The 22,048-nt window shown below is 40.9% G+C and overlaps 1 protein-coding gene across 5 annotated transcripts in view; it reads left to right on the top strand.

The window, feature by feature from the left end:
- Nucleotides 1-10,199, top strand: part of PCGF5 (polycomb group ring finger 5) — a 114,844-nt gene extending 104,645 nt beyond the window's left edge. For all 5 annotated transcript variants that reach the window (XM_067710024.1, XM_067710025.1, XM_067710021.1 and 2 more), the window contains one exon: nucleotides 4,429-10,199. In XM_067710024.1, coding sequence (XP_067566125.1) covers nucleotides 4,429-4,476 — 48 coding nt within the window. In that variant the 3' untranslated portion in view covers nucleotides 4,477-10,199. The remainder of the gene's footprint in view (nucleotides 1-4,428) is intronic.
- Nucleotides 10,200-22,048: the final 11,849 nt, after the last annotated feature.

Below are 22,048 nucleotides of genomic sequence, written 5' to 3'. Positions count from 1 at the left end.
TAGTAGATGCTGAAAAGGCATTTGATAAAATTTGAATGTTAAGTCCTAATTTTTCCTGCAAGCTTCTTATTTTGAAAAATTTCAAAACAACAACAATGTTGATGTAATACAAAGGAGTATCATTTACTTTTACTTAGATTTACCAATTAACATTTTGCTACAGTTTTTGCCCCCCTTTCCCTTTCTTCCTCTTCTCCTTATCTTGTTAATCTCTTTATAAATATATCTGTTGTTTCTTTACAGAGCCGCTTGAAATTAAATTGCACGTATCATGACAGTTGACCTCTAAATACTTCAGCATATGTTTCCTAAGATCAAAGACCTTCTCATATGTAACCACAATCCCACTTTGTGCACAAGAAATTTAGTACATTAAATATTATAGTGATGTCAGTTCTTCCCATAATTAAATTATGAAGTTTAATATAGTTTCAAACACATTTTTACCAGATTCTTGTTTAACTTGACAAAGTCAGTCATTCTAAAGTTCATCAGGAAATATAACTTGGTGCCTCTGGTCAGTCCCATTTTTAAATGAGTGATCACGGGGCACATTCATGGCCACCTACTGAAATGTATTTTAAAGCCGAAGTAATTAAAATCTGGTACTATCTTAAACATAGACACATAAATAAAAAGAATAGCTCAGGAACATGAACCTATCAAGAGTATTTCAAATTAGTGGAGGGTAAAAAGATTAACAAATATCTATTGAGCCCTTAATTATGCACTGGGCAATCTTCTAGGCCCTGGGAACACAGAAGTAAAAATGAAAAAAATTCCTTCATGGAGCCTATACTCTAATGATAACACATGAAAGATAAATGAGTAAAATGTATAGTGTTAGAAGAAAAATTAAAGTAGATAAATAGAATATTTTAGATAAGATAGCCAAGGGAAGACCTCTTTGAGTTGGGGATTTTTGATCAAAAAGAAGTGAGAGTAAGAGCTATGTGTCTATCTGGGGTAGGGCCCTCTAGGCCGATGGCACACAGTGCAAAGATCCAGAGATGTGGTCGTGTCTGGTGGTTTGAGGGCTGCAAGGCGGCCAAGGGCCTGGAGCAGAGACAGTAGTTGACCGGGTATCGGGGAACTTGGAGCATAGATGTTGGGGTGGGATATGATCTGGTAGGGTTTGTTTTCAGTTAATTGTCCTGAGACTTTTGGTGGTGGTGATGGGGTGGGGGGAGTCATTCCATACCTCCCATTATAGGTGTTTTTCATGGCTAAAATGGTACACATTAAAAATGATACCATCAAAGATCAGGAAGAGAATATAGCTAACTAACCTCAGAGTGAGGATGGCCTTTCTCATTGTACTTGTAAAAGGAAAGAAAACAAACCAAGTTGACTAACTAATACTGAAAAGTACATGGCAAAAATACCATAAATAAGGAATATTTGCAATATATGACAGAAGGATTTGCTGCCCTAATACGTAAAGAATCCATACAAATCTGTAGGACAGAGTTCACCTGTCCGTAGAAAAATCAACAAAAGACATGATAAGACAAGTCACAAAAGAAGGAAACACAACTGCCTAGTATAAAGGTAGTTAACTTATTTAGAAGTCAAAATGGAAGAAGAAATAAAATACTATTATATGCGTATTAAATTTCCAAATTAAGAGAGAGGAAAGGAATAGTACTCATTATTGATGAGGCTCCTGAAGAATGAGCACTCATATTTCTTTCAGAAATGTAAAAATAGAACAACTTTCTTAAAGTCCAGTGTGATAGCATTTACCAAAAAGCCTTTTAAAATGCTTATGCTGTCTGAATCAGCAGTTCTACTTCTAGGAACCAACCCTAAGGGTGCAGGGGAGATAGGGTGGGGAGTGGGGAATAGATCATTGGGTCACAATAAATTTATAATAGCAAAAAAAAAAAGAAAAGAAATAAAATATGCAGTAAAAGATTTGTTGATAATTTATTGTACATTTCTATAAAGGTATCATATGTAGCCTTTAAAAATGATCATGTATGACCATATTAAATACTGTAGAAATAAGTTTATGGAATTTTTTTAATGGACAGAATTCTTTTATGGACAAAATTATTTACCAAACAATATGTGTAGCGTGATTCCAGCTTTAAAAAGAAAAATAATGTAGATAAAAAGACTAGGTGGATGTACATTAAAATGACTGTGGTGGTTATCTTTGGGTGTGGGATTTAAATGATTCTCCTTTTTTTCTTGGTGGTTTTCTATATTTTCTAAATCTAAAACCAAGTTACTTTTATGGTAAATAATTTATTTTTTAAGAAAAATAGTACATCAACCAGCCAATTTCTATCATTTTCTAAAATTATCACATTTGAAATAATATATACTTTGGAAGTATGGATTCTTTTAGTAAATGATGAGACCGAGGACTGGCAGTCTCCACTCAGTGTAGTCCCATAACACTAAGAGGAGTGATAGGCCACATTTCATTACAGTGCGTGCAGTGCCATTTTACTTCAGAAGGCAAACTGAAACACAAATAGGACTTAAAGTATACCTTAACCATTTCCAGTTTTGTAACACCAATAATTCTTAAACTTCACGTTGTCATAGGACACACACACATACAAATGGTTACTTGGAGGAGAAGAGAAAACCATTTTCAGCCAAAAACTGAGAAAATCCCAACCACTGACAACCAAGGCATTTTACTTCCCTCTCTTCCTACATCCTAGTAGAATTGGTGATGGATTCTTCTGTGCATGATGAATGGATTTTTGAACGAGTGACTTAATTATTTGCAGAAAGTATGCAGATTCAACAGGAATGGAAAGCAAAGCTAGAAAGATTATTATAATGAGAGGCAAGCTCTGGGTTGGGTCAGGTAGGATGGGAAGTAGTCAAGTTAGGTTAATACGATGTCTAGGTAGCAGTCTCCAATTCTGCCTGAACTTCAGAAAACCCAGGGAGTTTTGTAAAATACAGATTTCTGTGTCCCACTCACAGATATTCTGATTCAGAGGAAACAGAAAAAAGTTTAAATAAAAACAAGGAAGCGGGCTTCCCTGGTGGTGCAGTGGTTGAGAGTCCACCTGCCGATTCAGGGGACCCGGGTTCGTGCCCCGGTCCGGGAAGATCCCACATGCCGCAGAGTGGCTGGGCCTGTGAGCCATGGCCGCTGAGCCTGCGCATCTGGAGCCTGTGCTGCGCAATGGGAGAGGCCACGACAGTTAGAGGCCCGCGTACCGCAAAAGAAAAAAACAAGGAAGCAAAATTTAACCACAATAGATTTAGACCATGGAAACCCTGAGAGACTGTGACTTTTACTCCAGTCCTTAGAAAACTGTAGGGCGTCACCTTACTTCTTAAGCTGGGAACAGCAAGATGTAGGAATTTTCATTCCTACCCTCCAGTCCAACCCTGAGCTGAATGGTGAGAGAGACTTCCCAGGATGTAGCATGGCAATGATACCTACAGAAACAGCCATTTTCAGGGTTCTGGAATCTCAGTCTACCACTTTTGTCTATAGGAAAGAAAGACAGGATTTTTGCATTCACCTACACAGAGACAAGGGGGGAAACAAGTCAGTAGCCATCTCAGCCCTTCCTTGTTTTCATAAAAGTAGCTCCTGGTAATTTCATTTTAAAAAGGGGAATCTGCACCTTTAAGAAAAGGAAAACCATTGTTTCTTCAGACCCTTTCTGACTTTGATGTTTGAGTTCTATGTGATATGACAAAACAGGGGGTAAAAAAGACACAGAAGTAGCAGTGTGGCTTTTACCACAGGAAGCTGTTTCCTCTCTAGGGCTGTATGTTGATGTATGATACCTCCCTACATAGAGCAAAACAGAAGGACAGTCTGAACCATTCAATTATATAATAGTCAAGTCAAAATATTTAGTAGTATCAACTATTGAAAGGAGGCGGTTTCGTCTAACAATTAGTTACTTGTGTTTCAACATTTTTTAAATGACAGTTAAGTTTTAAATCCTGAAAAGAAGTGTCAAAGTTAAGATGTGTGATTTGTAAGCACTATCCCAGTTTTCCTAGATCCATAGCAGGAGGTCTCTGTTAATTCGTGGCTCAATGGGCTCTCACAAACAGCAGCCCTGACGGAGTCCAGCCTGCGGGCTTGTCTTGTTCAGCCCCACAGGTGAATGCAGGTGAGAGCTTTCCATCCTCCACACAGGCCCTGCCTCGCCCTAAGTATTAACATTAGTACTGTTCACATACGCAAGCAGTATGACGTCTGCGGGCCTTCCAGCTTCACCTTTGTTGCCAGTTATGGAAAACTTGACTGATTCTAGAAAATAGTAGCCGTTTAAAACTATAGTCTTAATGATAATTACAACCTTAATTGTCGTAATCACCAGTACCAGGAAATATTGTAAGCTATAACTGCACGTTCTTAAAGTCTTTTATGTATAATCTGTATTATTTTTATATCAACAGTCTTATTCATCATCTGTTTTTATTTTATAGTCATACCCCATGGTATTGCAGTATCGACCAAGAATTGATTTTGGTTAGACCACGGGGCCTAGATCCCACTGAATGAATCCTGCACTACGTGTTTACTCATCGACAGACTGCACAGTGAACGGTGTGTGGACTGGAGGGACACAACCAGATTTTCAGCATGCGAATAAGGCCATTGTCTGTCTCTAAATTGTCAGTTGCATTTTTGTTGTTTCTATTAAGAGCAAACCAAGTGCCATTCTGCTACTGAACCATCTGCATAAGGTATCTGTGCTGTCTCACAGTGTACAATACAAGTCATGGTTGAAATCAGTTAGGTGTGCAGCCACGATCCAGCCTTCTGAATATTTTGCTTGCCTGTTCCAAGATTGTTCTAATGTTTGATTACACTAGTAATATGGCTCAATCTTTGTGGTGTTGCAGTTTTCACATACTTACTATTTGATTAATTCTTGTTTAAGTAGAGTACTGTACAAGGAACTAATAATTATTATATCTTGAAATTATTTTGTATGGGAAATATATTTAGAAAAGTGGTCCTTGAGCCACTGTCCTGTTCTCAGTAAGCTTTTTGTGTGCAAAATAGTTCACTCTTGAGTGTGCAAGTCCTTTGGGGAAGAATTCCAATTGTTCTTTACATTAGAGCACATATAATTGTAGGCATTTTGAGTCATCTGTCTGTGTAGTCTACCAGTCGCACAGGGAGGGCCTGTTCACCCTCCAGAAAACGTATGTGACTTCCTGGAGAGCTGAAGTGAGATTCACAGCCATTTGAAATGTTGGCAGCTGGTCACATTTACTTCTAACAAAATTAATGTGTAAGTGAGGTTAATCCTTCATAATGCCTTATGACGAGCGGGTGCTGCCTCATGAAACGCCATCGCCGTTGTGTAGCCCACTTTACGTGTGCATTGTTTTACTGTGGCTCTTATCTAATGAAGTACATTGTTTCCCTTTTTCAGTTGGCCTTAGGTGTGTGTCACTGTGGCATGCAGAAGGTTATGATGATTTAAGTATTAGGATTTTTAGAGCAGGTAACATTAGCTATTTTATGGATTTCAAAAATCTCAAAGCAATTGTAGATTAAAACTGTTAGTAACCTGTCACATTTCCAAACCATACGTATAAAATAGACAAAATGCAGTGTAATAGATAAATATGCTAACCAGAATTAATGGTTTGAGGATATTTCATTTTAGATCCTGTAGTAATCAGGGGGAAATGGGATTATATTGTTTTATACATAAGTTCTTTAAGGTCAGAGCTATGATAATGTCCTTGATTTTGCATTTTTTTTTTTAAGTCTTCCACTCATTTTGAGATGAGTCTGCAAGTCAAAACAAGTCTTGTCACCTTAAATTATATGAAGAACTTCATTTTAAACCTCTTAACATTTACATTATTTTTCATAAACTTCTTTGGAAATTAAGTTTTACTAATTGCTTTGAAACTTAGGCCTATTTCCTCAGTTTCAAATTTAACCTCTGAAATACTTAGGAAATAATCTTGAAAGTTAGGAAGAAATATTTGTTCTAGAAATCTGACATGAGCACAATCTGTGTGTTACACACATAGTTTTTATACTGTATACATAGTAGATGTGCTACATTTTCCAGTAAAATGTATCACAAGGTAATGCCTTCTGAATCTCAAAATGCTTCTTAGAAATAAAACAGTGTACGACCAAGAAACACATACAAAATACAGCTAAATCTTGATGCATTTCACAATATAAAAGGCTGAAACGTCATAATTATCTTTTCCTTATACCTTTGTTTTAAGTCAAAAAGTCTAAAGTTTTCTGTTGTTTTTGGCCTGACTTGTGAAAAAGGTTATGGCAATACTTTTAAAATTTCACTTTGTTAGACTGTGTTTGTGCTTGGAGGGGCTCACAAAGAGAATTTAAAAGGCAGATTTTTGTCAACTCTTTAAAAATGGTTGGCACAGACCGTTACCCTAAACCAGAAACTGAATTTACTCCCCAGCTACAGAAATTACTTTGCTACGCTGTCAAATGCAGTTCCCTGACATCCCTAAGAAATTTTTAGATTTCTTGTAAACTTGTCACATCTAGGTCAGTGATTACTTATGGAAGCTGATTTTAATTAACTCAAAATAAATTGAGAGTGCATTTTAAAAACCACAAATGAGACCTGGATGTTTTTGGGTCCCCAGACAAAACTTGCAGCCTTAAATGAGTTTTATATACATGATCTCATTAAATTTGGCTTGTTGCCTCATCTTATATAGTGTCACTGTTTTCCAAGGAAATATATAGGAAGCAATTATGGAATTGAGAATACTTTTATATAAAATTCCTTTATTTAATGTTAATATATTAACACTTTTATTGAAATGCAATGGAATATGTGCCAAAACATGTGAAAACCTTGCATAAAGAAGGGCATCAGTTATATGGGGAAAGGTACACGTTTTATGATGGTCCTGAATAATGTGGTATTACTATTAGAACCACAGACTTCTTCATATATATTCAACTATGGTTTTCTAAGTATGGGACTACTTTCATGTCTAGTAATACACTAATCCCTAGTTAATTATCCCGAGTCAGGTTGTGGAATTTGTAAGAAACGAGGTATAGAAAAATTTACAGGCAAAAATATACAGGTGGTTAGTTTTACAAACTTGGGGTGCTAATCAGATAAACTCCTTATACAAATAGCCTATAGGAATAATCATCTGAATCTGCAAAATTGGAGAATAAAACTAAATTAAGTTTTTCTTTAATCTCTTGTTTCTTAAGCGACAAACTGAAAGAACTTTACTTCCATAAAGGATTTTGTAATCTGTTTTCTCTGCTTTAGATATGATAGATGTACAAGGGTCAAGGAACCTTGGATCTAAGGAAGACCTGTGCTTTATTTATAGATATCACTTTAACGGAAGTAATCACATTAGTTAATAGAAAAATCCAAATATGGCCCTTTCTCCAGATTAACAGAATACTTTTAAGTATAAAAACAAATAAACTAAAAGATTCACTGATGAGGTAGTATTAGGTCATTCAGTCTGAGGTCCAGATACCTTGGGGTGATGTCTTTTAACTACTTTTAGAAAAGTATTTTTCTTTATTCATTAAAAATCTGTCCCATATTAATATGCCACATTTTATAAATGTAATGAGTTTGCTCAACTATGTGTAACTTAAAATGATTCTTTAAGGGAAAAAAAGTATGTTATATAACATTGTGAACTGTTTAGCTTTACTGAACTATTTAAGAGAAAGTGCCTCATTGCTAAAGTGCGTTTCTGTTGTAGATTTACTGCATAAATTTTGCGTTTTCTGTCCCTGTCGCTTATCAATGGTTTTGTATCTAAATGGGCTCTTGTAAGTTAGAATAATCTCTTTTTGAAAGATTTTCATAAGAAAATAGTTATCACCAAAGACATTTTACTGTTAGTAACCATGTTAGAGAGACAGTTTAACTGTTTGGAGGTTGGAAATTTTTAGACTGCAAGTTACTTTTTATATAATTAGGCAATAACCTTGAGTAATTGCTAAAATATCACCAAAGAAAGGCTTTAAACTTAATTTTCATGGTAAGATCAATCAAATGCAGGTTTTTCTTGCAATAATCAGAACATACTTCCTTTCAGCTATGTTTCTTGTTTTTCCAGCACCATCTGACAGATCTTAGGAAATCCTCAAAGGTGAAAAAGAGATTAACCCAACAAATAGCCTCCCTCTGGATGAAAAGTGGGAGAAAGACATACTTTGAAAAGAAAATTGAAATTGAGATTTTAAATTCTAATTTGAGAAGCTTTTTATTCCATGGAGGCGATACAGACTAAAATTATACTTATTTAGTTCCTGGGTTCTTAGTAATGTGAGAAATTTTATTACAGACAGACTTTGGTAAAAGTGCGGACATGCTTACTTGTAATAGAAAATAGTGCATTCTGTTGGATTCACATAAGTAAATGCATTTTCTGTATTCAAAAGCAGAATTTTCCTAAAGGCCTGTGGTTTTTTTTAAAGTAACTCTTTGTCTTGTTTCTCAGCAATGACTTTGTTTTTAGAATCTAGCCATACAGCCAAATTCGGCAAGATAAGCCCCAGATGAAGAGCATATACACCAGGTTAAGCCCTGTCCTCACACCGATCTTTTGGGGAGCCCATGCTGTGGGCCACCTCAAGTAAAGCTCACATTATGAAGTCTTCCTGACAGGCCACCTGGTAAACCGCATTGGATCGGCTAAAGATGGATGCACTCCATTGTATACTCTGGTTTACCATAAGGAATTTTCCAGCAGGCTGTGCTTTATACCAGTGAGATACAGATATTGGTTGTGGGAATTACAAAAATGAGTGAGTTTGCCATAACTTTAATTTTCTGGGTTAGAAACATGAAATGCTATTATTTTAAGATATATACCTATCCCTACAGTAAGGAATATAACATGTCTGCCAGATCTGGTTTATAAAAATTGAAAAATATTAAATATACTAGAAACTCAAACCCTTTGAAAGCACAAAATAACCAACTAATTCTGGATTTACTTGATATACCTAGTTCGATAGTATTTTGTTGAAAAAAGTTCAGATCGAACGTTCATTAAAATGTACTCAAATATACATTACAGGGTTTTCATAGTTTTTTCTTAAAACAGTGGCATTTTCCCAAATAATTTAAAAGTGATTCTCTTCCTAATGTAATGTAGTTTTCACAAGTAGTGTGTTTATTTGCTATCCTTACTATATTTTCAAATAGAATTAAAATGCTCGAGCACTTCCTTTTCAGAAAGTTACAAATTAAACAAAAATAAATTATTTTAAATGCTCATTAGAATGTGTCCGAATACTTGTTATGCCCCTTTCTCTAGGATTCAAAACTTGAGTCATTCAGAAATGCTTTTTAATTTTAATTACCTTTAAATCTAGAATCAAGTGAAACATATTAAATACTGGGTCCAGTTTTCTTCCATCGTTCAGAGCTTCATGGAATAAGAAACTAATCTAGTACAAACTGAAGATTAAATATTTCTGGGCAGTGCAGAGATAGTGAATAGATTATGTATCCGTGGACTTCACATCAGTCCAGCAGAGCAGGAGTTCTGCACATTCGAAACGGAACGAGATCAGCCTAACGTTGTTTGGGATTGGTTTTCTTTCGCTGTATTTTTTTGAGTGGGGATGGGGGCCCAAGTGTCCTTATGAAGCTGTGGTCGGCAAGAGCTTGTGGGGGGAGCACCAGTGTTGTGCTGCGTTCCTGCATCTGGCAGCACAACAGCAAGCACCAGTTTTTAATAGAGTAGCCCTCACACTAAATAAAACCATCATAGACTATACTGTACAGTTATGTTGCTAATTTTCCTTTGAAATATAAAATATTTTAAGTTTTTTTTTTTTTTGGTCAAAAGTGGTAACATCTTAATACAAATAAAAACCTTTTTGTGGTTGTAAGATTTAGCTTATAAATCATTCAAATTGAAGTGAAAGATTACCAGGTCATTGTTAATGACTTAGTCTATTAAGAATATATGTATTTTTGTAAAGGAAAAGCACTTGTAGATATTTAATCAGTACTATATGTCTGTTTTGCAGAAATAAAATGCTGCTTAGAGATTCTCTTTAAATATTTTTTATTTTTGTGCTCAACTGTATTTTCTGTTGATCTATGGAATGTTCTGTACAAAGCTGTATGGTTGTACTGTTGGGCTAGACACTTTTGTTTTTTAAGATCTGGACTTAGCCAAGTATATTTGACCATGTTAAAAATAGTATCTTTGTTATTAAAATTTTGATTGCATAATTTACTGCTGTCTGTCATTCTTCATTATCAGTAGTTGCAGATCATAAACTTCATTTAAAAGTTTCCATTAAGTATTACGGTAGCCAATTTTATGAATGTTTGTTGAATATTTGAGACGATAAACATTTTCTAAAGATTTCTGAACTGTTTACTTTTAAGATGGCAGACTGGCCCTCGAATAACACTTGAGGTGTGTGTCCACATACACTTTAGAACAATTTTTTCTGTTAAATTAATCTAATCCATATCATCTTCTGAAAGTAATTGAGTACCAAAGAAAGGCCCAAGTGATTTGAAAGACAGACTGCTTTCTTCAGCTGCTTAGGTAACAGCTTTGTTTTATTAATAACTTGCCTGGGGAATTCTAGTTGGGCTGAAGACAGACATTCAAGTCAGAAGGTTGTGATGATTCATATCTCTGCCCCATTGTTACAGTGCCTGAAGCTTTGTCCTAGGTTAGCGATACCATGGAGGTGGCTAGAGACCCCAGGCGTTCGGCGAGGTAGGAAAGCGACATCCTCTGAGCAAAATTCCCTTCACCTTTCAGCATCACCCTTCGCAGGCTGTTGCAGCATGGGAAAGAACTTGGGAGGACTGTACGTGGAAAGTGCTCAAAACGTAGCCCGTTTTACTTTTACCCCGTGTCAGGGGCCAGAACAGGGGAAGGCCTCAGGGAAGGCTGGAGGACACAACCAAGGAAAAAAGGAAACCGTTTCCTGCTAATCAGTCTCTGCCATGCCTGCACTTGAGAACGGAGCCAGTTTACCCAGTTCTTAGTGTTTTGTCAACACAGGCTCAGCTCTGATCTTTTCACCAGTTTAGAAAGTTATGGAGGCGTCTGCACCCCAGGTGAGTTTAAGAGCCAGCCTCTGCTTGTTGTGTGGCCAAGGAATTTGCTGACCGTATTTTGCTGGAAGCCATGTAGAGTCCGGCTTGACACCCAAACCCCTGCTGTGGGATTTGGGGTACCAGGATTACCATCAAATGGAGAATCATGCCCAGAAAGAAGAAACAGCAAATGATCGCCCCCCACCTCCCAAAGCTCTGCTCCTACCGAGCCCAGTTCAGAAGATCCCATCAACTCCAGGAGGCTGCTGCTTCTGTACCACTTAACACTTTTATCACAACCACAGTAATTGATGTTTGTTTGTCCTCCCATTTGATTATGAGCTTTGAGAGGGATGTTGACAGTCATTGTGGTATATCCTCACCCTCACAACACGATTTGCATAGTAACTGGCACCAATAAAAACAATGTAGTGAAAGAATCCAGATTTCGGGAAGCAGAGGCAAAGCTAACAAGTCTCTAGCCATTTCCCCAGTAGTCTCCTGACCGTTCCTCTTCTTATATGGACATCAGTCATATTGGATTAGGGCCTCACCCTTATGACCTCATCAACTTCAATCAAAGGCCCTATCTCAAAGACAGTCACATTCTAAGATCCTAGGGTTAGGGCTTCACTATTCAGTTCATAACAGCCACGTGGTGCCCCATAGACCTGGGTTCAAATACAGGCTCCTTCTGTGGTGTGACTTTGGGCAATTAACTGGTTGAGTCTCAGTTTCCAAAAGCAGGAACAAGATCCCTATCCCATAGGTTTGTGGAGGAATGAGAGGCCACAGGAAGTGCTCAGAGCAATGCCAGTGGAAACAACAAAGAACAGCACAGCCGTTCTCCATCTCCATCTGGTCATCCACAGATTGCAACCCGGTGTTACCCAATGTTCTCTCTGATTTGCCGGGAGCTAAAATGCCAACAAGTAACTCAAATTTTGCTTACCTAGAGCTATTCCAATCACATGGCCGTTCCTAAACTGTATTCCCACTGAATGTACTAATAATATGTAAAGGATGCAGCACAGGGTCTAGCACATACTTTACAAATGTCTTCCCTTACTCTCACCCATTTAATCATGAGAACAGACCAGTGAGATAAGAGCAAAAATAAACAAATGGGACCTAATCAAACTTAGAAGCTTTTGCACAGCAAAACGAAAAGACAACCTACAGGATAGGAGAAAATATTTACAAATGATTCGACTGATGAGGGCTTAATTTCCAAAATATACAAACAGCTCATACAATTCAATAACAAAAAAACAACCCAATGGAAAAACGGACAGAAGACCTAAATAGACATTCCTCCAAAGAAGATATACAGATGGACAATAGGCACATGAAAAGATGCTCAACATCACTAATCATTAGAGAAATGCACATCAAAACTACAATGAGGTATCACCTCACACCGGTCAGAATTGGCCATCATTAAAAAGTCTACAAATAATAAATGCTGGAGAGGGTGTGGAAAAAAGGGAACCCTCTTACACTGTTGGTGGGAATGTAAATTGGTGCAGCCACTATGGAAAACAGTATGGAGATTCCTCAGAAAACTAAAAATAGAGTTGCCATATGATCCAGCAATCCCACTCCTGGGCATATAGCCAGACAAAACTATAATTTGAAAAGATACAGGCACTCTTGTGCTATTTACAATAACCAAGACATGGAAACAACCTAAATGTCCATTAACAGATGAATGGATAAAGATGTGAGATATATATAAAATATATTCCACTATATATATATATATATAAAGGAATATTACTCAACCATAAAAAGAACAAAATAATGCCATTTGCAGCAACATGGATGGACCTAGAGATTATCATACTAAGCAAAGTAAGTCAGAGAGGAAAAGACAAATACCATGATATTACATGTATATGGAATCTAAAATATGAAACAAATGAACAAAACAGAAACAGACTCACAGATATAGAGAACAGACTTCTGATTGCCAAGGAGGTGGCGGGGGAGAGGGAAGGATTGGAAGTTTGGGATGAGCAGATGCAAACTGTTATATATAGACCGAATAAACAACAAGGCCCTATTGTACAGCACAGGGAACTATATTCAATATCCTGTGATAAACCATAATGGAAAAGAATATGAAAAAGAATATATATGTATAAATGAGTCACTTTACAGCAGAAATTAACACAACATTGTAAATCAAGTATACATCAATAAAATTTAAAAAAAAAAAAACAGACCTGTGAGGTAGGCACTCTTAGCCCAATTTTAGTGATGAGAAAGTGATCTAAATAACTTGCAATTACCAGACATGTATTTGGATCTTCTCCGTGGGCCTGTCTATTCCCTAGGGCGAGTCTGTTCTCAGGGGCCCTGGCTCTTTGCATCTGAGAGCTGAGAGCTCTAGAGAAGCTTATGCTCAGGCCTTCTGGCTGCTCCAGGATGGATCGCACAGAGGATAAACATTTGGCAGCCAGTATGTGCCTAAGATGACTGTGGTCAAATGTTGTTTTGAGCACCCACTGTATACCAGGAGCTGTGTGAGACTCTGGGGATGAAAGTGGTGAGCCGAACAGATTTCACCCTTACGCTAACTGAGCTTCCAGTATGGGAAAGAGATACACGTGAAACAAAGACCAGAAATACATAATAGAAAGAGGGGTAAGTTGTCTGAAGAAAATAAATTCTATGGGAAAGAATGGGAGGTCCAGACCTTTCTGAGAAAATGGCATTAAGTGGAGATGAGAGAGAAGCTGCAGCTGGCAAGGAGAGAGTATTCCTGAGAACGAGTAAGAGCAGGGAGAACTCCATGCTGCCCGGCCACCTGCGGGAGGTGGAGAGGGGAGGGGTGACAAGGAGGAGAAGAATGGGAGAGTATTCTGGAGAAGAAGGCAAGGGGCTGGGTCATTTACACACTCTTAGGTCCCCTTGAAAACCTTCTATTTTATTCTGAGCACAATGGGAGGGTTTTACACAGGAGCTTGACAACATCCTGTTTACATGTTTAAATGATCACACGGGGAGCCTTGTGGAGAATAGATGGTGAAGCATAGAAGCTAGAATAGACATGGGAACAGGCTAAAAGCCTAGAACAGTAGCCCAGGTAAGAAAAAGCACCAGGGTCCCAGACCAGAGCCATGGACCTCAAGATGAACCTAACTGGCGATGAAGAGAAGAGGGTTTCTTTGCATATATCACCCCCACCCCAGCTGCAATGTGCCTAAATTTAATGAAACCTAAGTTTTTATGTCACAGGTGAAGCTCTGGATGGGGGTGGGGAATTCAGACCAAGAGGGTGGGAAGAAGCCAGGAAACTGAGAGGAACAGCTGCACCCAAACTCCCAGCGCTTCCTTAGGAAACCCGGAGTGGGGAGGGTGGCCGGAGCAGCGGGAGGAGGTTTGGATGGGAGAAAAGGATCCTGAAAAGCCTGGTAACCAGGGCTCCCACGGACCCCGCTGCTCTGCTAAGCACCCACCTTTTCCCCGCCAGGCACCTCCTCCCCACTAGAGGCCCGGCCCCACCCCCTGGCTCAGGATGCAGGATGCCGTCCTCAGGAGCTGCTGCTCTCCTCCCACCCAGAGGTGGTCCTTGCCCGCTCCTTCCCCGTAACGCTTTACACAGCCCTGTCCTGTCACGGGCATGGGAGCAATGCGGCCCCAGACTCCAGTAAGGGCTCTAGTAAGGGGTCTCCCCCTGATTCATGGATGGGTGAATTACATATTATCTCCTCAGTGGTGACTGAGACCCTAATGTAAATGTGACACTAAACCAGCAAAACTCACGAGATGTAACTAACACACCTACTTCTTGAATCTGTGCCTCTCACAGCCCCCTTCCACTGGATGAAAACATCAGTAGCCCCGGAACTTTCTCAGCACACTTTAAATCACAAAATATGGTCTCAACTGAGAAATCAGAAAGTCCAGTTCAGTATATTGATCCATTACTCACTATTTTATTGCAAGGTTACACTTCTTCCCTGTTCCTAACTAGGGCCCAGAAAAGGGTTACCTACTTTCCAAAACTAGAGGGTGGTGGTCCCTCCTTCCCTGATTTGGGTACACACTTGGTGGGGAAGGAGGGGAATCTGAGAACAGCAGAGCAGCTTGTAAGCTAGCTCCAAGCAGTCTGGACCTGACTGATGCTCAGAGCCCCCTCCCTCGCAGTACTCTTTCTGGGTTCTTTGGAGGGTCCCCTCCAGAACCTTCAACCATCACTCTCCTTGCCAGGAGCCGTGCCTGTGTCCGTGGGCTGTTCCTGGTGCCCCTGACCTTCTATGCCAGCGCTACAGCCCACAGCCTCTTACTGCAAGGGGCTTCCTCTTCCACAGGCTGTCGTCTTGTACAGGGTCCATTTAAGTGGCTCCCTGCTGATACTCTCGCTGCAGGTCCCTTACAGGACCCCCTATAGGCCACGTAGCACTGACCCACAGTCAAGGACGAGTCTGTGTTTTTAACAGCCCAGCAGGCCCTCTCGCCCTCTGCCCTCCCCAATGGCTCCAGGCTGAGAGGCATAGCCTCTGGCCTCTAAATTCCTGCGGGTGTATTGACTCCAGGCCAGTGTCCCCACAGCTGCAGTATCGGATACCAAGCCTTCCTGGGGTGCTGTTGAAGCCCCGCCCCCCCAGAAGTGGGTGGAGGGGTCAGCACCCTCCACCTCTCCGCCTTGAGGAAGGGTGTGCGCAGCCCAGCTCACTCTGCATAAACGCTCCCTCCTTATCTCCTGCAGTATTTCTTGGAAACTGTGAAGGAGAGTGCACCAGGTGACCAGAAGCCTGGGTGGTTTCTGATCACTGGGTCTGAGCGGACTACTCTCTCTGCCTTCCCTCCACCATGGCTCTCTCCCTGGTCACCTTGTCCAGAGGCAAGATGGCCCTCAGCCTGTCGGCCACAACACAGCTCCTGATGATGCCAGCAGATTGAAAAGAGATCTGCCTGCCCTCCGCCTTGCAGCATCCAACCCAGACTGAGAGACTGAGGCCCCGGCACCAGCCCAGGCCAGACTTTTCCAAAACAGCTGCCCCCTGAGAGATGAGGGCTGGGCTGAAGGGAGGGAGAGTGAAGTCCTGTCTGAACCACCGGAGTCCAATTCAGCCGCTGACTCTCTGAGCGAGGACAGAGTGACCCAGCCAGGGCCTGAGAAGGAGGAAGCGAAACCAGCATTGGGCGCTGTAGATCCTACAATGCTGGAGGCTCGCCCGCCTGCCTGTGAAGTTGGTACCAGCTGTTCTGGGCTGGTCAGTACAACCTACCAGCGTCCAGCTGCCTTGATTTCTCAAGCTCCCCACTGGGAAGCAGTTGGGTGATCAGCAGCTAGAGGGCTGGAGGGAGTGTTCTGGGAAGTTCTCCCATTTGGGCAGACCAAGAAGGGAGATGGAATCAGCCCAAGGACAGTGTCTCTCTCTGGCTGTTAGAAATGTGCTCACTGAAGAGCGTCTTGGAGCTGCCACTGGGGGTTTCCAACCGAGGCAGACCCAGAGCTCCAGGTTATATGGAGTGGTGACAGAAAGATGAGCAGAAATCCAGGAGTGGAGCCAAGGAGGGCTTCACCCCCAGTTCAGCCATTCCCCAGCTGTGTGACCTTGGGCAAGTCACTTCCCCTCTCTGGTCCTGCCTTGGATACTTCACCCTCTACGTCCCCATTCTTGTGACACTCATCTCAACTGCAGTTGTGTGTGTAGCATCTGTCTTCCCAGCCACACTGCAAGCTCCCTGAGCACACAAGCCAGTCTGTGTGATTCAGCTCTACATGGGCCTGGCCCGTGGCAGTGGTCGAGGAGAAAAGAGAAACCTCAATGAACGATATGGGCAGCAACCCTTCTATACTATGAACTCACAGATACTGTCCTTAGTGGAAGAACGTCTGCAGTACCACCGTCATCCCTAGACTCGGGCAAGAGGGGCCCCTGCCCTGGGCCTGACTTTTAAAAGACCCTGCATGCACCAGCTCCAAAATACAAGACTTTTTTTTTTCCTTTTTGGTCTTTTAAGAAACTTTTTGAAAAATTCAATAACCAATCGAGTGAAAAAGAATTAGGGAAGAGGAACATGCCATCTAACTGGGGCTCTCAGGCCACAGGATGCTGGAGGGAGGGGCTGTGGAGGATCTTGGTCTCTGCCCTGGGAAACTAGAGAAGGGGGTGCTGCTTGGTTGTAGTCACATACCCCAGATCACCCCAAGTGAGTGTCCAGACAGACAGACCGCTGTACCCCTTCCCTTGCTTCTGTTGGGTGGGGTAGTTTGGGGAGGCCCTGGCTCCCTAAGGAGTCTGACAAGTCAGTCTCCATCCTAGGCTCAGGTGGCTTCCAGTGGGTCCAGATAACCTGAGGATTATCTCCTTAATCCTCATAATAAACTTATGAGGTCTGGTTATGGTTCCCATTTTGTAGATGAGGAAACTAGCTCAGAGAGGTTAAGTAACTTGCCTGAAGTCACATAGCTAGTGACTGTCAGGGATGGGATTTGAACCCAAGTCTGTCAGATTCCAGAACTTATGCCTTTAACCACCATCACTTCTAATAAGCAACAACTGTGCATCTTCTATGTGCCCGGCACTGTTCTGGGTCACGCATGCCAAAGGATCTTCCTGGCATTCATTATTCTGAAAAGGAGAGCCCAACACGTACCACAGACTTCTCAGCTACTGAGAAATATCAAACAATTTCAACAGCAGTAGGGGTATATTTGTGATAAATTAAGTGAAGAGCCCCTCTCAGAAAAGGAAATATAAAATATCAAGGTGCAGGACTGGTTGGAGGCTGCTCTAGGAGAAGGGATGTAGGCCATCAGGTCTGCTCAGTGTGGAATAGTGAAGAAAGGGCGGGGCACAGGGAGAGGGGAGTGGAATCTATAAAACAGTGCAAAGCCAAGATGAGGTGATCTTCAGCAGAGCCATCTCTCCATCTCCCACAGGACACAGATAAATCCAAACAGTATTTTCCATGCCCAACTTATCTCTCCCCTTAGCAGAATTCAACAATGGTGACCATTGCTTCTTTCTCAAAAAAATTCTTCTGGCTTTCATGACACAACTCTCTCCTGATTCAAGTTATTCCTCTCTGTCCAGCAGGGAAGGGACTAAGTGGAGGCAAGTGAAACGTCTAGGGTACAAAATTTAAGGAGGCATTTACTCTCAAGATCATGCAAATGCTTCCCTCTTCTGCTGCATCTTTAATTGTAGACATTCCCCCAGACTTGGCCCTGTGCTCTCTTCCCTGGGAGATCTCACCCAGGCACAAAGCTTCAATGACCACGTCTATTCAGAGGACCTACAGATTGATCTCTCCAAACACCATCACTCCTCTGAACTCCCGAGCCAAACAGCCCACAGCCCACTGGGAAACCCTTCTTGGCTGTTTCAAAGACATCTCAAACTAAACATTCTCAAAGCAGACTTTAAGATACCCACTCCCCAAATAGTCCTTCCCAGTGCCCCCAGCCTCAGTGAATGGTTCACCACCCATGCAGTTGCCCATACCTAAAACCCTGGGGTCATTCTCGATACAATCCTCTTCTTAATCCTCATCCAATCCACCAAGCACTGTCTCTTTACCTCCTTAATATTTCTTCATGACGCTTACATCTTGTCTACCACCACCCTAGTCTAATCTACCATATTCTCTTAACTGGATGTCGGTAAAAGCCTTTTATCTTGTTCCCAACATGGGCTTTCACCACACACACACCCTCATGCCCATTCTCTATGCTGTTTCCAGAAAAATATTTTCAAATCGCCAATCTGAATATGTCACCACATCCTCTAGCCTCCCACAGCTCCCCTCCCTTGCTCAGAGCCTTTTAAAGGCTTCCCATTGTTCTCTGGATAGATCAAAATCCTTAACATGATCTATGAGGAGCTTCACGTTCTGGGCTCTGCCCGTCTCTCCAGCCTCATCTTGCCTCATGCTTGGTCATTAATAATTCGGCACCCAATTCCAATGTGGGTGGGTTCCCACAAGAACACATTCTCTGTGGCACCAGCTGGGTGTCCTACCATTTAACTAAACTCTGACACTATCTATCTGGAGATAGTGGTCACCTGTGCTTCTGACTGACTGGCTACAGATTGGACGTTCCAAAGTCCTCCTTTTGGGGTTTGATTAATTTGCTAGAGTGACTCACAGGACTCAGAGAAACATCTTACTTACTAGATTACTAGATTATTATGAAAGGATATAACTAAGGGACAGGCATATGGAAGAGATGCATAGGGCACGGTAGAGGAAAAGGGCATGGAGTTTCCATGCCTTCTCTGAGCAGGCCACTTTCCCTAAGCCTTCAGGTCTTCACCAATATGGAAGCTCTCTGAACCTCATACTTCTGAGTTTTTATAGAGGTTTCATCACATAGGCGTTATTGATTAAATCATTGGCCATTGGTGATCAATTCAACCTCTAGCCCTTCTCTTCTCCCTGGAGGTCAGAGAGGACTGAAATTTCCAACCCTCTAATCACACAGTTTGTTTCCCTGGCAACCAGCTCCCATCCTTAGATGCTTTCCAAAAGTCATTTCATTAATATAAACTCAGGTGTGGTTAAAAGGGGTTTGTTATAAACATTAAGACACCCTTATCACTTAGGAAATTCCAAGGGTTTTAGGGGCTCTTGAGGGTGAAAACCAAATACATATTTCTTATTATAAATCACAATATCAGTCATGATATAGAAGTTCCACCCAGACCCACCTGGCTTTCTTCTACCCCTTGTCCTTGCTAGTTTCTCCCCATTACTGAGCCTTTGCTTATGTCTTTCCTTTACTTAAGTAACTTCAGACAACCTTTCACTCAACTTAGCCATCATTACCTAATTTACCCAATTTACCTGCCCAGCTAAACTCGGGAGACCCTTCAGAGAAATCTTTCCCGACTTCCATGACCTGGTTAGCCCTCCCTTAAGAGGCCCAGCACAGTGCCTGACACATTGCAGGCACTCCGGGAACATTTACTGAATGATTGAATTAAATAAATTCAATGTAATGTATGGAAGAATTCAATACATGTTTGGTGGTTTGAATTTGACAATGCCTACAGGGCTTCCATAAAACAGAGTCTGACTGAGGACAAATAGCACCGAATGAGAACCATCTGACACTCATTTCATGGTACTCATTTCATGGTGCTCAGATCAGATAACTCGGCCAACTGTGGAATTTATGGGGAATTCACGAGAGGGCTGACAAAGAGATTGGCCAGTTACATTCTGTGGTCAATTATACTCCCATCTTGTTCTGTTTGCACTCTTCACTAAGAGCTACTTTTCCTGGTACTTCGTTTTTACGACTCTTCACCCCTCCTTCCCTTTTTCACTCCTATGTGACTTTCAAATGACTTCACTATCAGAAAAATCAATCTAATGATATGCATGCCCTTTGCTCTAGACATCCCAGCTGAAGGATTCTAGCTTATAGAAATGTTATCATTGCAAATGATATCATACAAAAGAATATTCGCTACAGCATTTTTATAATGATGAGAAAAGAGAAACAATATAAATGTCCACAAATAGAGAACTGGATTAATAAACCCATACTATGGCACTGTAAAGAATGCAGTAGATCTGCATGCTCTGATGAGGAGAGTTGCACATCTTAATTTAAAAGGGAAAAAGTTGAAGCACAGTATGTACATTATGATCCCTCTTCCACAACTGATATATGAGTATATGTTTGTAAAAGCATGGTGAAAAATCTGGAAGGATACACATTAAATTGTAACGGTGGTAACCTGTGAGGAAAGAGTTGGAGGGACCTTGGGAAGGTAAACTCTTTTCTTGCCTTAGACTCCTCTGCATTATCTGAACTTGTGACAAAGGCATGTGATATTTCTAACTTTAAAACTCCAACAATATAGGTAATTCATTTACTTGTTTGTTTACTATCTGTCTCCCTCACTAGGATGTAAATTACATGTGGTCAGGGACTTTGTCCATCTTTTCTTGTTGCCAGACTCCCTTGTCAGAACAGTGCCTGACACACAGAAAGTGCTCAGTGTGTATTTTTAATAAATGATGGATCTTTTTTATTTTAGGCCATGCCACGCAGCTTGCAGTTCCCTGACCAGGGATCGAATCCCCGGCAGTGAAAGCACGTAGTCCTAACCGATGGACCGCCAGGGAATTCTCACGATGGATCTATTTTTAAAAGAAAATGGCATTTTAACAAAATTAACAAAAGATGTCTTCCACATCCCCTCCTGCTGTGTGTCCTTGTCTGGGAAATTGGTTGGGTGCTGAGGAATCTGAAATTTTCTGTATCCACATCATAGGCCCTGAATCAAGGTTGGCCTCTTATCCACATCATTGATTCTCACAGCAAATGAGTTGAAAACCCACAAGGTCCTCCACTAATGAGTGTAGAAAAGCCCAGCAGGTTCAATGTTTTCAAGTGATAAAGCTTCAAATGACAAAGAACTGGTGGTTTTAAGAGAAACCTTGAAAATGAAATAAAGTTCATCCATTCAAAAAACAGGAGCTAAAGCAGAACGCAATGAATAAACAAGGAAGAATGTGCTGTCACATCACATGTTCAGTAATGGAAAGGTCACGACTGTTTAACCACCAAATAGTTTAAGCAGGTTAGAAGAACTGAACAAAACCACAAAAGTATAATAGATTATAGCCTAAGAAAAGATCTGCAAAAATACGTACTGAACTGTATTTTGTGGTACTGTTTCTTTTTAACTTCTCTTTTGCTTTACTGCAGAACACATAGCAGTGTAAAGGAGATACATGATCTCAAGGACACGTGGGCTGTCTCTCCTTTTCTTCATTGCAGTGCTCCTAAAGTTGAGAAGCCACAGTGCAGAAAGGGAAATTGGTCAAGCCAAAGCCAAAGCATCCTAAAACTTAGGGGTTTCCACCTTTGGGCAACGGGGGAAGCGAAGGAGGGAGTATGTTTGTCCATATCACCTAAACTGAATGGTTCTGGGTTTGGGAATGCTCACTTCTTGCACGTCACAGTTATATAATCTATAACTTCTGTGGTTTGGGTTTTTTCCTTCCTACATCAACAGGCTATTTGAGATGTCAGTGCATAG

This window comes from Pseudorca crassidens, chromosome 16, assembly GCF_039906515.1.
Source record: "Pseudorca crassidens isolate mPseCra1 chromosome 16, mPseCra1.hap1, whole genome shotgun sequence".
NCBI classification, from domain to species: Eukaryota; Metazoa; Chordata; class Mammalia; order Artiodactyla; family Delphinidae; genus Pseudorca; species Pseudorca crassidens.
The sequence above is the reverse complement of the archived record's forward strand: the minus strand, read 5'-3'. Positions and strand labels throughout refer to the sequence as shown.